Genomic DNA, 14421 nt, shown 5'->3' on the forward strand with positions numbered 1-14421 from the left:
TCTTGGCCAAAGAGGCGGTGGAAAAAAACCCTTAACCCCTGTGATTTTTTTACTTACAACTGCAGAAGCGTAACTGCTGATTTTTCTGCTGCGTATGCATGCCAAGTGTCACCAAAGTGCATGCTGAAAACACGCCAGGCATTGCCGAGCAGCTTGTGACTTTGCCTGTCTGACCTCGAATTGATCCCTACAGAGCAAAGTGTGCTCTTATTTACCATGCACAGGATGACCCTTTCAGATGAAACGCCGGGTATAAAAGGACGGAGGCAGGTACGTTGGTTTAAAAAGTTTTAATGATATTTCAAAGTCCAGTTAATGTCCCTGGATTACTCTAGAATTACAGACTTGCTTCACAGAATTTAATCCCAGTCATAATTTCCTCGTAATGGATAATTGAGCTGCCATTTTCACTTTATTCTGTTTAGACGTACATGATTTTCCTCCAGTAAATGGACGGTGTGATTTTTCGCTACACTTCATAGTGTTAAAACTCTATACAAATATTGTACTAAGTGTACAAAAATAAGTGCTTCATGCACACACTTTTTAATACTGCTTCTTGCCCTTTTCTTTGACATCTTTCTGAACTTATATAAATAGCTGAAAAAGCAGACTAAAATTATTGAATGTGGAAAGTGAGAAACACTTTCTGCCAACACTAGTCTTCGAGAGAGAGACATGCAGGGATATGTGACTCGTTGGCAGCCAAACACGACTTAAAAGACACAGACAGAAGAGAAAAATAAAGCCACGATACCTACAACACTCTCGGTTATTTCACCCTCTGTGAACAGGTTTGTCGTTTTCTGCAAAGCCAAGCATGCCGAAAGGCAACCACAGAGGGCTTGTAATACCTTTAGGATCACCCTAAGGAGCTACTTTATAAATAGAAAGGGTCTAATAAGACCGCAAACTATACAGCTTGTGTGTTTTTGTTCCATTCCTAGCGAAATCGAGTCAGATGCAGCATAAGAAGAGAAAACACTTATCTCCTGGTAGCCAACACCTTGTCACAGACCGTTGTGCTTTGTACAGCTTTGGGGATGCATCAGAAAAGCTCCACTTAAAATGGCCGGTAAAGTGCCACATTACCTCGTTTAGATCAGATGAAAAATTTGGGGCCAGACCTATTGGAATTAATGGGCATCATCACCTCAGTTGTGAAATCTCCCCCCTAAATAGGGTTTTTTTGGTCCTAGACTGAGCAGATTCAAGTTTTCTTAGTGTGCATTACTGTATAGGATATATTATATAGGATTAACATGTCTGCTGTAGTTATCTAACACTGGGTTTCTCCCATATCTCTAGAGCATTGTTATTCCTGCCTCAATCCAATGGCAAAAACAAATGGATAATGCCCTCCTGCTGTAAACCAAAGGATGCTCTCAGCACCCCCGAAGCATTCAAACGCAACACCAACGCCAGTGCTCTCCAAAACAAGAGGTGCCTTTACCGTTGGCATGAACCCTCTTCCACTAAATTGATTTTTGCAAGAATCGCAGCAGCCAGCAGCCGTGCTTTAATGTGTAAAGCGGCATTGACAGCCAGGCAGGGCTTTTTCCATCCTGTCGAAAATGTTCCCTGTGTAAAATTTTACTCCTGTAGAGGTCCCTGTTATCTGTTATTACTGGGCCACAGCTGTGAGCTCTTGTGCTCTAATTAAGTAGAGAATTGTCCCTAATGAATAGCACTTTTTTTGGTCTTCGAACTTCATAGTCCTAAAAGTTTTCCTGTCTTTCACTGCACGTGCCATTTGGTTGGAGGTGGAGAAAATACACCGTTATTTGCTGGTTTGCGACTTGCAGGTGTGGCTGGGAAGTAGCAAAGTAAGAGAGAAAACTCTGCTGAATGCTTGCCTCCTGCTTTAAAAATCAAATCAGCGTTCAAGACCGTGCAAACTAGCCTGTTAGTCTGGGCAGACACGCTTATGATAGATGTCTTTTTTCCTTGGCTGTGCCAGAATGGATTTAAAAGACGGTTGAGATGCCTGAACCACATCCCCACGGCGCTGGTGGCACGGGATGCTGGGAGGTAGTAAGAGGCAAACCGGAGACCAAAGGGCGACCTTTCATTTTACCCGCTGCTCTGCCTGGCTCGAGAGATTTTGGGGTGAACGGAGGAGAACTCCTGATACACGGGACACTCCATCCCTCCCCGGTCCCGTGTCACAGGGTCCACGGGACCAACTGCTTTCAGCACAGGTTGGTGCTTGTAAACACACACACAATGGTGTGTATGTATATATACATATATATATGTATGTATGTATGTATATACACACACCTGAGAACAACTTATTTTCTGGTCTGAGATTTTGCTTTCTAGCGTGAAAGTCTGATTTTGAGTAATTTTTTTATTTTTTTTTTTTTATTTCTCCTTTCTCCCCCTAGTATCCTCTTACGAAACTAAAGAACTACAAGACTGAAACTCCGACTAAAATCTAACCTTTGGCGACAGATTCAGTTAAAATCACGAGGGTGTAAGAATTACCAGACAGATTTTTTTTTTTTTTCCTTCCTGCCTGTGCTCCATTTAAGGGAACCTGATTAAAGACAGGATTAAAACGCTCCGTAGCCATCGCTGCGTGCAGCGACGGCGAAGGCGGGGTAGGCTTCGTAGGCTGCGTACGTCGCTAGATCTTGTCCCATAGTCATTGCTTGTTTGAGCTGGGTGGCTGCAACCGTCGCAGCTGCGTTAGCAATGGTATATCCTGCAGCGGAAAGGAGGGGAAAAAATGCAGATTAATGGAAAACCTGTTCAAAACTCACGATCGCCTGAGAGCTTTTGATGGCAGGACTTTGCTGCCGATGGGAATGACGTAGGGAGCGATGGGTTTGTTAATGGGAATAATCTAATTAAATTAAATAGGTCATTTCTGGCATGTTTTTTCTCCACGTTAAAGGTAATAAAAAGAAGCTGGAAAAGTACTGCATTTTCTCACCTGTTATTTGTTAAACACCCTACTTGAAAAACGTCCTTCTCTGTGGCATATTTTTTCCTTGGGCTGCGATTATTTCTGAGCTAAGAGGGTGTTAATGGTGCCCTGTACCCGTCCCCCAGTGCATGACGTGAGGAGGGCAAGAAAATGAGGGAATATAGAGGAAATCTGGGCAGGTTTCGTAGGGAAAATATGGCTCCGATACCTTTCACAGTCAAAATGCATAAAATTCAGGACAGCCACATTAGAGAGGAGGGAAAGTCCCTCTATGCAACATCGAGGAGAAAATATTTAGTAAACTGGATTTTTTTTTTTTTTCCCCATCAGTTTCTAATGGAAAATGTGGTTTCAACACTTGAAAATTTTCCATGGGAAAATGTTAGCTTTGCTGGTTTAAAATGAATCACTGGGAAAACAAACGTCGTTTGGGGCTGGTTTGTCTGAAAGCAGGGGATAGCAGCTTTTTGACCAGACCACAATACTTTGTTGTGAAAGAATCGGATTAAGACAAAGCCCAAATTGGGGAAGAGCAGCTGGGGAATGATTGGCTCTCTGCTGGACCAGGCTCAGGCTCTGCTGACAAACTACATCTCCCAGGGTCCAAAATCTCTGACTGACCAGCTGGGCAATGGGAACAACTCAATGTCAGTCAGAGCCGAGGTCCTCTTGGTGCAGGGAATGGAGATATTGGGCAACACTGAGAGCACGTTGTCTCGTCGGAGGAGTCATCTTTGGGGAAAACATGAGAAATTTGCTGTAATTTGAGTATTGTGTCTGTTCAAAGTATCTTCTTTGCACCAGCAAAGCAAGGTGCGACCTTTCAACTAGGAATGGAGAAATACGTCATTTAAAGAGTATCTGCCACCATCATAAGAAAAATGAGCTGCCACCTGGGCATGGCCTGAGCTGAGCTGGACTTCAGCAAGCCCTGATCAAGGACCGGTGTGTGTTGCAAGAAGAAAGTTTAATGTATGTCAATTTGTTGAGTTTCCAAGACAAATAAATAAGGGCGGATGAAAGAAAAAGGAGAGATTATAATTAAGCAGTAAGTGGAAACTGAATTCAATAAAGAGCCCATTTGGTTTCCACGCTGCGGAAGCTTGCACAAACCCAGACAAATTGATTTTTCTGTGGCTTTTGCGGACTCTTGTGGCAGGAAGCCGGATAGATTTTTTTTTTTTTTTTTTAAAATCCATCCTTGAGACACTCCAAACAACTCAATAGTACTGACTAATGCATTCCTCATGTGCAGTTTGGCATGAGTTGCTCCCACTACATCAGAATCACGGTCATGCTGGAGAGCACGGTCAATGTAATGCCTGCGAGCTGGATTCCTGCTCCCAGCCTGTGTTTTCCATGACTTCCCAAGATGTTTTGGGCAGTTTCAAAAGCTGTTGAGTATGAATTCCCAAACTGGGAAAAAAAAACCTTCCGGGGGTGGTGAGAGCTGGGATCAGATCCTAACTTTCACGGTTGTATCACAACAACGCCGTGCAGCATTACAGGCCTGGGGCAGAGTGGCTGGAGAGCTGCCCAGCAGAAAAGGACCTGGGGGTGTTGGTCGACAGCGGCTGAATATGAGCCAGCAGTGTGCCCAGGTGGCCAAGAAGGCCAACAGCATCCTGGCCTGTATCAGGAACAGTGTGGCCAGCAGGACTGGGGCAGCGATTGTCCCCCTGTACTGGGCACTGGCGAGGCCCCACCTCGAGGGCTGTGTCCAGTTTTGGGTCCCTCACCATGAAAAAGACATCGAGGGGCTGGAGCGTCTCCAGAGCAATGGAGCTGGTGAGGGGTCTGGAGCACAAGTCTTGTGAGGAGCGGCTGAGGGAGCAGGGGGTGTTCAGCCTGGAGAAAAGGAGGCTGAGGAGAGACCTTAGCGTGCTCTACAACTCCCTGAAAGGAGGGGGTAAAGAGGTGGGGGTCGATCTCTTCTCCTAAGTAAGAGGCAATGGGACAAGAGGAAACGGCCTCAAGTTGCTCCAGGGGAGGTTTAGATTAGATATTAGGAAAAAATTTTACACTGAAAGGGTTATTAAGCATTGGCACAGGCTGCCCAGGGAAGTGGTTAAGGCACCATCCCTGGAGGTACTTAAAAGATGGGTAGACATAGAGCTTAGAGATATGGTTTAGTGATGTTTTCTGTCAGAATTACGTTGACGGTTGGACTAGATGATCTGAAAGATCCCTTCCAACCTAGGCAATTCTATGATTTCTTTGGCAGATGAAATCAAAAGTGTTGGTTCAAAAAGAGCTGGGGGTGCTGGGGGAGGATGAATGGACCGTGAATCAATCAACCATTCATCTTTGCAGTGAGGAAGATCCACGCCATCCTGGGTGGCATCAGCCAGACTGCAGCCAGGAAGGATCATCGGGTATGCCAATTCTGGATCCTGCATCCTATCAGGGGCTCCCAGTTGAAGGGAGGCATCCACAAACTGGAAGGAGGCGCATACCTGGGATGGGGTCCAAGCAGTGGTGGATTCCCATCCTTGGACCAACTTGCCCGGACACGGCCCCAGGCAACCTGCTGTATCTGTGGCATTGACCCTGCTGGGAGCAGGGTCGGACCAGAGAACCACCCCCCACCCTGGTGCCTCCAGCCTGAGATGCTCTGTGGTAAGCACACCGTAATTTGGGTAGTCCCGATATAGAGAAAAATTACCATATAGGCAATAAAGATGCCATACACATAAGTAACACAAGTCAAGGTAGAGGGGTGTGGGGGAGCACAGCCAGGCTGTCCTCAGTGGCCAAAAATGGCTTCGTTCTTGACATCCTCAAGGAAGCAGCAGGCAAAATAAGATTCCCGGAGACCTTTGCTGTACAGACCTTCCCATACCTGGAAAAGCTGGGGCTGCAGGAGGCACCTCTGCTCCTTCCGTGGGAATCCCCAGTGTCTGAAGGGTGTATTCTGCTGCGTAGGTTTTGGCTTCATCGATATAGGCACTGAGCTTAGGTGGCGTGAAGGGATGTCTGTGAGTACAGCAAAATGTCAGCTTGTTTCTGGTTTTTGGTTTTTTTTTGCTCTAGGACTTTCCTGCAAGATGTTTTGATCCACTCATTGGTGGCATCATCCCACGTATCAAATGGAAACATTATTTTACTGTGCTGATGCATTAACAAAAAAGACTCTCCTCATAGTAGTCCAGCTACTTTGCTGAGTTTATCAGCCCTAGCATTTTGGACACAACGTCCTGTCAGAGCACGCTGGGCATTTTCAGTCCAAGAGAAAGCCTGCTGAAGTCTGGATTTTTCTTTAAAATACACAGCAAACAATGTTTTAGGTCAGAAATGCTTAGAATCATATTTGGAACTGAATTGTCAGCATGTTCCTTCGAGCTGCTTTCTTTTTCCCCACAAGAGCTAGCATATGCTTTATTTTTGTACTAAAAAGCGCCCTTTTGCCTGATCATTTCTGGCTTTCTCTAATCTTTGCACCACCAGAGAGAGAGCACTGAGCGTGGTAGACATCACTATCGGTCCGGTTTAGTTTGTGGATGTTTTTCTCCCTAATATATAAATACATATATATATATAGAGAGAGAGAGAGACCTGTGAAATTGTATTTTGAGGAGAGATGCTAGATAAAATGGAATTTAAAAAAAAAATCCTAAACCCCAGAAAACCTCAAATAGTTACATACATGGTGGGATTCTGGCTGGCAAGGGCAGGGATGGTGATTTTGTACAGGAAGAGCTGTCTTTGGTCTTGGCCAATTGCAGAGTGGAGCTGGTAAACAGGTTGTCCCCAGTTGTTTTTCTGGCAGATTTCTTCTAAGATCTAGAAGGGAGAAAAAGGATTTTGTGCTCGGGTTAATTGCCGCTCAATAGCCTTCTCGCCCAGCTCCAGCCCCTGCACCGGTCAGCTTCCTTCCCTCCAAAGGGTTTTCAGGGGTGCCGTGGCAGCTTCCCCAAGGCTTAGCAAAAGAAACATAAAATAAATGATTGACAGGATACTACATTCACCTTGAAGTATAAGATTCATCCATTTTTTTTATATTTTAAAGACCTGTGTAATTCCTGAAGTTAATTACTACCCCGTTAAATTGGACAGCTTTGTCCTTTTGCTGATTAGCTGTTTTATTCTGTTATTGGTGTGGTTTTCTTTGAATTCTCCCCAAAAACTCTATCTGTGCACGTCTGTTTAACAGTGCTAAAACACTAGGGTTGCATTCATCTTCACTGCTCTGTTACCTCCCCGGCTTAGTGGTTTACAGTGCATGAAAACTCCAAATAGTCTCCTTTTTTTTTTTAAAAAAAAAAAAGAAAAAAGGCAGTGTTTCCATCCAATTAATTATACAGGCTTCAATAGGCGATTTCTGCTTCTAGTTGGAAAGAGAAACGCTGAACCGCGTTGCCCCCAGCCTTAGCACAGCTTATTCCATGGTAATTGGGAATCACTGTCCAGAAATTCTCTTGCTTTGGCTTTGGGGGTTTTTTTGTGGGTTTTTGTGGTTTTTTTTTGTTTTTGTTTTTGTTTTTTTAACCCACTGCGTGTGTACTGTCCCAAACGGGTTTGAAAAGAGCGTGGTGTTCCCATGCCTCCCTGTGAGCAGTGTTTGGACCAGTTTGGTTTTTTTTCAAGTAGCTCCACCAGACCTGACACTCAGCTGGGAAGATGTTGGGTCTTGGGGCTTTACGGCACTGGCTGTGGGTCGGATCCCAGACCCTCAGGTGCCTCCAACCTGTGTCTTTCTGTGGTCTACCCTATTTAAAAATTACACTTGATTTTATTTAGAATGAAAGCGTAACATTTAAATGTCAGTGCTGCTTTTGATTTTGTAACCCTAGCTCCAACTGCAGTTTAGCACTTCATAGTGTAAATTAGACTAGTCCATTACACTTTTTGCTATAGCAACACCTGTCCCCTGCTGTCCCAACACCTTTATATGGATGTCAGTTTTATAATGTTACACCAACATTTAAATCCTCAAGAAGGCAGATCTACTTATTAACACCGGGCATCCCAGCTAGGCAATGGCAACGAAATCCATCATTTTAAAGATGCTGTTGAAACGGTCTCAGTGCAACGGATGGGGAAGCCAACCAAGTTGCCAGGTATTAATGAGGCTGTCCTATTAATAAGGATGTCATGAAGCAAGCTGTAGCTGTTTAGGACCTGCTGTTTTAAAACAGTAGCAGTGGGGGGATTAGGGAGCTCAGCTGCTGGGAAAAATGTGCCCCAAAAAAACAGCGTTGCAAGGGCCCGGCGCTGTTACTGCGCTGTTTGACATACAGGCAGCGATGGTTTGGCATAGCTGGGAAGATGAAAAAATGCATTTCACTTGCCCTAAGGTGGTGCAGCACTGCTCAGGCTATTTCACCCCTCTTATATGCTGATAAAATAGAGTAAGGGGACTGTGAAATTTTGCAGGGAGGGGGTGAAAAAACCCACTTTCCAGTTTTCCGGGGGAGAAAAGGATGTTTTCATACACTTCAGCGAGCCAGATGCTGTGGCAATTGAAGTATCAATAGGCAAAGATGTGCTTCAAAATTCAGGGTGAAGTTAGTTTCTCATGTTGCTTTGGATGATGTAAGGGGAAAGGAGATGCCATCAGAGCCAGACCCTCCGAAACTCGGGGAATTTATTCTGGGTTTGTTCTCCTCAGCCCTCATCCATCCAGCTGGATCCCAGTCCTGCACGCACAACCACATCAAAAGCCTCCTTGAGCAACCAGAGTTTCTGTGCTGGGCTGGGATGTGCAGGCAGTCAACACCTCTTTCCCCATAAATGATTTTAAAATGTACATTGTTTTCCTATATATGCACATTTATTTCTTGGTAAAGCCCCGAGCGAGGCATCCTGTTTATCAAACCCATTTTGGGTGAGAGTTTCTTCACCCTCAGTGCTTTTATGGGGCGACAGCCATAGCTGGATTTCTTCTTACACCCATGGGCATTTATGAAAGCTCCCCTCCGAGGGAGAGCAGACACTGTAATACCACAATACCGTAGGTATTGCAAGATGGAACTAGTAATATTTTATTTTTTTAATGCCTTTTTGAGATGCAAAAACGGTTTTAGTTATCAGTCCCCAGTGCAGATTCAAGCAGGGGGCCGTTTCCCCAAAAGCATTTTGGGCAAAGACAACCTCTGGCCGGGATATTGACTCTCATTTTCGCGCACGCACCTGAGGAGCGAGTTTGATCCCTTGGGGCTTTAGTGTGACGTGGTTCATCGGCGTGAGCTCCATTCCTGGCAAGAGGTCGTAGAGTTTATCCTCTCCCCTCTTTTCTCCTTTGAGCTGGTATCCGCGCCCCAGGCCCGTGTACGCCAGGTAGCCACGACCTCCCAGTCCTCTAACTCCCGCAGCCCCTACAGGTACATTCATGTAAATTTCTAGGAATGTAAGAAGGCATTAAACTGAATCAAATCACCGGAAAAATTACCCTGATTCTCGCTGAAATGGAAAAGTTAGACCCACTCACTGGGTTTGGGAAGAAAATGGGCAGGAACCTACCACAGCCTGCTGCTGGGAAAACCCAGGGTCAACATTGACACCCTTTCTCTTCGGGCTCATATGCTTGGACAGGTGAGGTTTTTTGGGGGGAAGCCCTGCTTCTTTATGACCCAGTTTCTATCTTCTCTGATCATTTTGGTTTTGTGGCATCTTTCTACCTAGATTTGTTGTTGCAAGGCAGAAAGGGGACATCTGATATCACTTGCTACCCACCAGTGTAATTTCACTGTCTTGAGGAATTCAGAGTTTATACATGGCTTATATGAACTAAAAGACTTTTCCCCCCACCGCGTTGTGATTCCGTTTTTCCTCAGGGAGCCCTACTTGGGAGTCTGGGGAGACTGTAAGGCAAGAGAAGGCTGGTGGGTTGTCACAGCTGCACCTTTCCCAATGCAACCTTCGTAGAAGCTTCTTTCACCTGTGCAGGCAAAAACATGGGGGGCAGCAAGGGGATATTCCCACTCCCCTGTCCCCTTCCTTGGGAAGGGGGAAAAATTCGCCAGCACAGTCCTTGCCAGCCCTACCAGGGTGCCACACAGGGTGCCAGCCTGCCATGGGACCTGGCCATGGGCTTGGGGACACAAGCTGACTGCCACAGGCATCGTCTTTGGAAGGAAGATCAAATGGGCAGATTTATTTGTTTTTTTTGCTAACCCCCCAAGCTTCTGCACTTACCAAATGATGACTGCAACAATATTTAATTTGGGGGTACCTGAGCCTGGGAATTTTATTTGGTTCCAGGTGTGGTCACCCAAGATCAAAGGCAGCTTTCAGAAATACTCTGTTTTCATAGACTGCTTATTATTAGGTTAATGATCCCTCCCCGAAAGGAGTCCATCTCCCAAGGCTCACAATTAATGGCTTCCTTGATTTCAGTGCTGGTTCCCTACCCTGCAACAGGGCAATGCGAGACCTCCTTGGGAAACTCCATGGCTTTGGGTCAGAAAACACCAGGACTGGAAATACTTTCCCTGTGACCTTCAAAGTGAAGCGGAAACACAGTGGAGAGCTGTGCCGGTGCCTGGTTGAGGAAGTTGGCTCTGAAGGGGGGAAAGGAAAGCTGTTTTATTTGGTCTTCCCCGCTGGGGCAAAACCAGAAGGATTTGTGTTTATTTATGCTGGATCGAGGGCAATCTGGACGCTCTTTCAGGCTCGCTCTGGGAAAATGGTTATTTTTTTTATGCCCTGCTTGGTCTGCTGGAAGATCGCTGCATCTTTAGGAAGGACAGAGTCTAAAAACTGTTTTCCATCCCTCTCTGAAAGAGGTCCAGAATCCAGGGCAAAGCCAACGCCCTCAACACGAGTCTAGGGAGCAGCCACCCAAGCCCTGGCAGAGATATTTTGCTAGAGCTGAGTATTGGCATGACAGGAGTTACCTCGGATGGACGGGGGCCGGATGATGCTCCTGTTGCTGAGCCCCTTGGTGGCAGGGAAGTGGAGGTTGGGAATAGCTGCATAGGCTTGGGGTGCGTAGAAAACTGGGGCACCCAGGTAGGCAGTGGCGGGGTCGTACACATGTCCGAAGGCATAGGTGTATTCTCCTTGCAGCATGGTACCTCTGCCGCCTGTGCCCCGGGTGTATCTGACGTAGCTGTCCTTGTCAACGGGTTTGGCTAATGTCACCTCAATCGGGGACCCATCCAGCACCTTCATGCCAGAGTGGTGTGGAGAGAGCACAGGAGAAGCACAGGTGTAAGTCTCCAAAATGCATGGGGATTATCCTGCCTAGGGAGGCATTTTCCCCACATGGTTTGCTAATGGGATGGGAAGATGCAGAAAACCACCCAAAAAGAGCCAAAGTCTCCCTCCCACAGGTGGAAGAAGGCACTGGCTGGGTGAAGGCCTAACATGTTGAGAGCACCCAGCCCTGACCCTAGCCGGGAGAGGCTCCATAACCAAAGCAGCCTAGTTGTGAAGCCTTCAAAAGGCTTCGCTTCCCTGCAAAGCAGCACATAAATCAGTGAGATTATACGTGCTCCTATGGAGAATAGCAATAGCACTAAAAATAGGAGCGGCGTTAACACCTCTTTGGGAACAGCTCTTGCATTACAGTGCCGTGAATTACATGTAGTGCAAGAAGTACTAAATACAGCAACCTTCTTGCAAATCCGCATCTGAATTTGGAGCAGATGTTTTGGGTTGACCTTGTTTGTCCCGATTTGCCATTCGCATGCTGTCCTGTGAGTGTTTTTGTTGGTAGATGTGGAAAAAAGATGTGAATGTGAGCCAAGGGAGCTCATAACCCCTTGTTTGCGAGTCCTTGTTTCGGCTTTGCTCTGCTTTTTGGTTTTTTCTTGAGCAGCGAACTACACTCTGAGCTGGGCAAACATTTAGCACAAATGCAAGGAGCAAGAAGCCAAAATGAACAGTTTGTGTGCATCAGAGCTGCTGAAAGGCGAATTCAGAGGTATAAAAGCAGCCTGCAAAGAGAAAATAGGGCTAACACCTTCAGGATGTTTCTGTAGCTAATAAACCAGACGGCTTTGTTTCAGTTGTGTATAATACACTGCACATAAGCCCCGTGAATTAGCATTTACAGCAGCTTTACCTTCCCATTCAAGGCTTTCATAGCTTCCACCGCATATTCTCTTTTATTGAAGTGCACAAAGGCGTAGTCTCTAATTTTCTTTACTCTCTCCACCGCACCTGCAGAAAACGTTGAAATATTCGTTGGAAATGCGTATTAGTTGGAAAATACAGATCTGAAAGAGCAACTGAGTTGGGTTATGAGCCCTTGGAGAACGAATGCTGATCAAAGGTAAAAGAACAAGTGGGCAGTGTCTTCTTACCTCTTAGGATGTATATGCCATGAGAAAGTAAATATATAATGGTTGTAGAATTTCAAGGCAAACTGGAAGTATTTGGAGTCAGACACCAGTAAGTTTCCCCTTAAACTGCAGTGTTTTTTTCCCGTCCAAAATGCTCTGTTGGACACTACCTAGGGTCTTTTGTCTCCCTTTTGTGACAGACCACCAAGACCAGATGGCCGAGCAGGGCATGCAACAGCCCAAGGTTTGGTGAGCTACAGGTAATGTCACCATGTGATCGCCATCTCGGTGGTTTTGTACTTCCATCAGACATGTTACTCAGGGGCAGCTTGAGCAAAGCTGATAACTCTGCCATAACACATGGAGGATTTTATCTTAACCATCGACTCAGGATATTCAGCAAGAACAAGCACCCAGTCGTGGGGATGGGTTGGGACCGATGGGGCAGCATGTTTGGCCCTAAGAAACAGCTTTTCCTGCACGAGTGGGGCATCCCTGGGATGCAGCACCAGGTGGTGAGGGATCCCCATCCCCAGGGATGCCCTGACTTGCCTGGACACAGCCCAAATCAGTCTGCTGCAGCTGCGATGTTGGCAATGTTGGGAGCAGGGTTGGGCTGGAGACATCCAAACTGTTGCCTCCAGCCCAGGTCTTTCTTACACCTCTGTGATTACCCAAAACAATTCAAATGTAAACGGCTTCTTGTTCTTCTCTTCTATATCCACCCTCTACACCTTTCCCTTTCCCTAGTCAGCTGCTCTGCCACCGGGAACTTCCCAGCACTGAGATACTCAGCACTAGTAAGTTTGTCTCCAAAATAACCACGCTGATCCCATTCCCTGTGGTCACAAGCTTTAGAGATCTGCCTTTCCTTCTCTAATTGTTCATCTTCCCCGCTCCTGTGAGTTGGGAAGCACATCGTCAGCCACCGAAACAGTAACACCCCCAAACACATCCTTTAGAAATATATGCTGAACGACTCTTCTGTTGGCTTCTTACCCTTTAAAGCTGAACAGGTGCACAGGGAAATGTCATATTGCCACAAAAAGCACTTAACTTAAATAACGGCAGGAGAAAATATATTTCTTTGGAGTTCAGGGGGAGTCATTAGGAGCTCCAGTGGGCTAAATGAAGCCTGTCCCAGCCTATAACCTGAGCAGCCTGCACGTCTTCAAAATGACACCAGAACGGTAAGTAGCACTTTGTGTCCTTCTGGGGTTGGAGAGTGATTTTCTAAGCCCAAAGTTATGGGATTTATATGCTGATGCCTTGTTTACAAGTCAGGGCTTTAATGAACTCTCTGTGTGTTGAAAATCCCCCTTCTGCCTCCTTGAGAGTGCGCTTTGTTACTGATCCTTGCTTGAGCCAAAAATCCTGCTCTTCCCTGCCTCTGCTGGGGCAAAGCGATGTGACACCCACCCTCAGGTCACCTCCACGTAGAGACTGTCCGTGTGACATTACAGGGGGAATATTGTCCCCTTCGGTACATTTGGAGAGCATGACCTTCCTGCTGGAAACTTTGCCAGGGATGAGGATTTTTGCCAAAATCTCTGGGGAGCAAGAGCAGGGCTTTTCAGTGACACAAGTGATGCGTATCTCTACAGAAGTCATCGGGCACTGAATTTGGCACAGGATTAAGGGGTGATACTCGTACTATATTACAACTTGAGAGGCAAAAGCAGCATTCCTCATAGTGTCTGTAGAGCCTGTAGCGATGTGGTAATTGCTCTGCCATGGGGACTTCTGGATTGTAACTCCTCCCGTTAGGATCGTTTTTTATTGGGTGACTTGTTGTTGTCAAAACAGGTTCTTAATGCCCTGGATCAAATGTACGCTTCAGGCAAATAGCACTGAAATGCGTCGCAATGAATAAGGCAGATAACCAAGGAGAAGTGAATCATTTCAGACCCTTGCTGGCTTTTTTGGTTGTAATCTCACTGTGACTTAGACTGCATTTGCTCTCTTCAAAGCTCAGGTTTTGCTGCTCTGATGCACATTTTTTTTGAAAGCACGGCACACAGAACGGTATGCCTAATTTTATCCACAACAAATAAAGCTGTCCATTTAAAAAAATAAAAAGAATTTCCAGCATGAGAAGTAAAATGCTAAAGCGACAAAAGGAAAATTAAAGATGATACAGATCTTCTGTTGTTGTACTAGAAAACTTGTTTTAGGAGCAAAGCGGATGACTGTTACTAAAGTGTCAAAGGGGCATAAATTTGTTTCTGGGAAGTGCAAGGAGTTCAATGTTCAGGA

At 45.9% G+C, this 14421-nt stretch overlaps 1 protein-coding gene across 6 annotated transcripts in view; it reads right to left on the bottom strand.

Annotated features, from left to right (window-relative positions):
- Nucleotides 1–261: 261 nt before the first annotated feature.
- Nucleotides 262–14421, bottom strand: part of A1CF (APOBEC1 complementation factor) — a 30215-nt gene continuing 16055 nt past the window's right edge. For 2 of the 6 annotated variants that reach the window (XM_054206807.1, XM_054206812.1), the window contains 6 exons: nt 11946–12043; nt 10774–11044; nt 9068–9276; nt 6582–6718; nt 5778–5911; nt 262–2710 (listed from right to left, as the gene is read on the bottom strand). In XM_054206807.1, the coding sequence (XP_054062782.1) occupies nt 2559–2710; nt 5778–5911; nt 6582–6718; nt 9068–9276; nt 10774–11044; nt 11946–12043 (1001 nt within the window). In that variant the 3' untranslated portion in view covers nt 262–2558. Of the gene's footprint in view, nt 2711–5767; nt 5912–6581; nt 6719–9067; nt 9277–10773; nt 11045–11945; nt 12044–14421 lie in introns of all 6 variants that reach the window. The other 4 variants (XM_054206811.1, XM_054206809.1, XM_054206806.1 and 1 more) reach the window with 4 other exon arrangements.

The sequence above is a fragment of the Rissa tridactyla genome, chromosome 6, assembly GCF_028500815.1.
Source record: "Rissa tridactyla isolate bRisTri1 chromosome 6, bRisTri1.patW.cur.20221130, whole genome shotgun sequence".
NCBI classification, from domain to species: domain Eukaryota; kingdom Metazoa; phylum Chordata; class Aves; order Charadriiformes; family Laridae; genus Rissa; species Rissa tridactyla.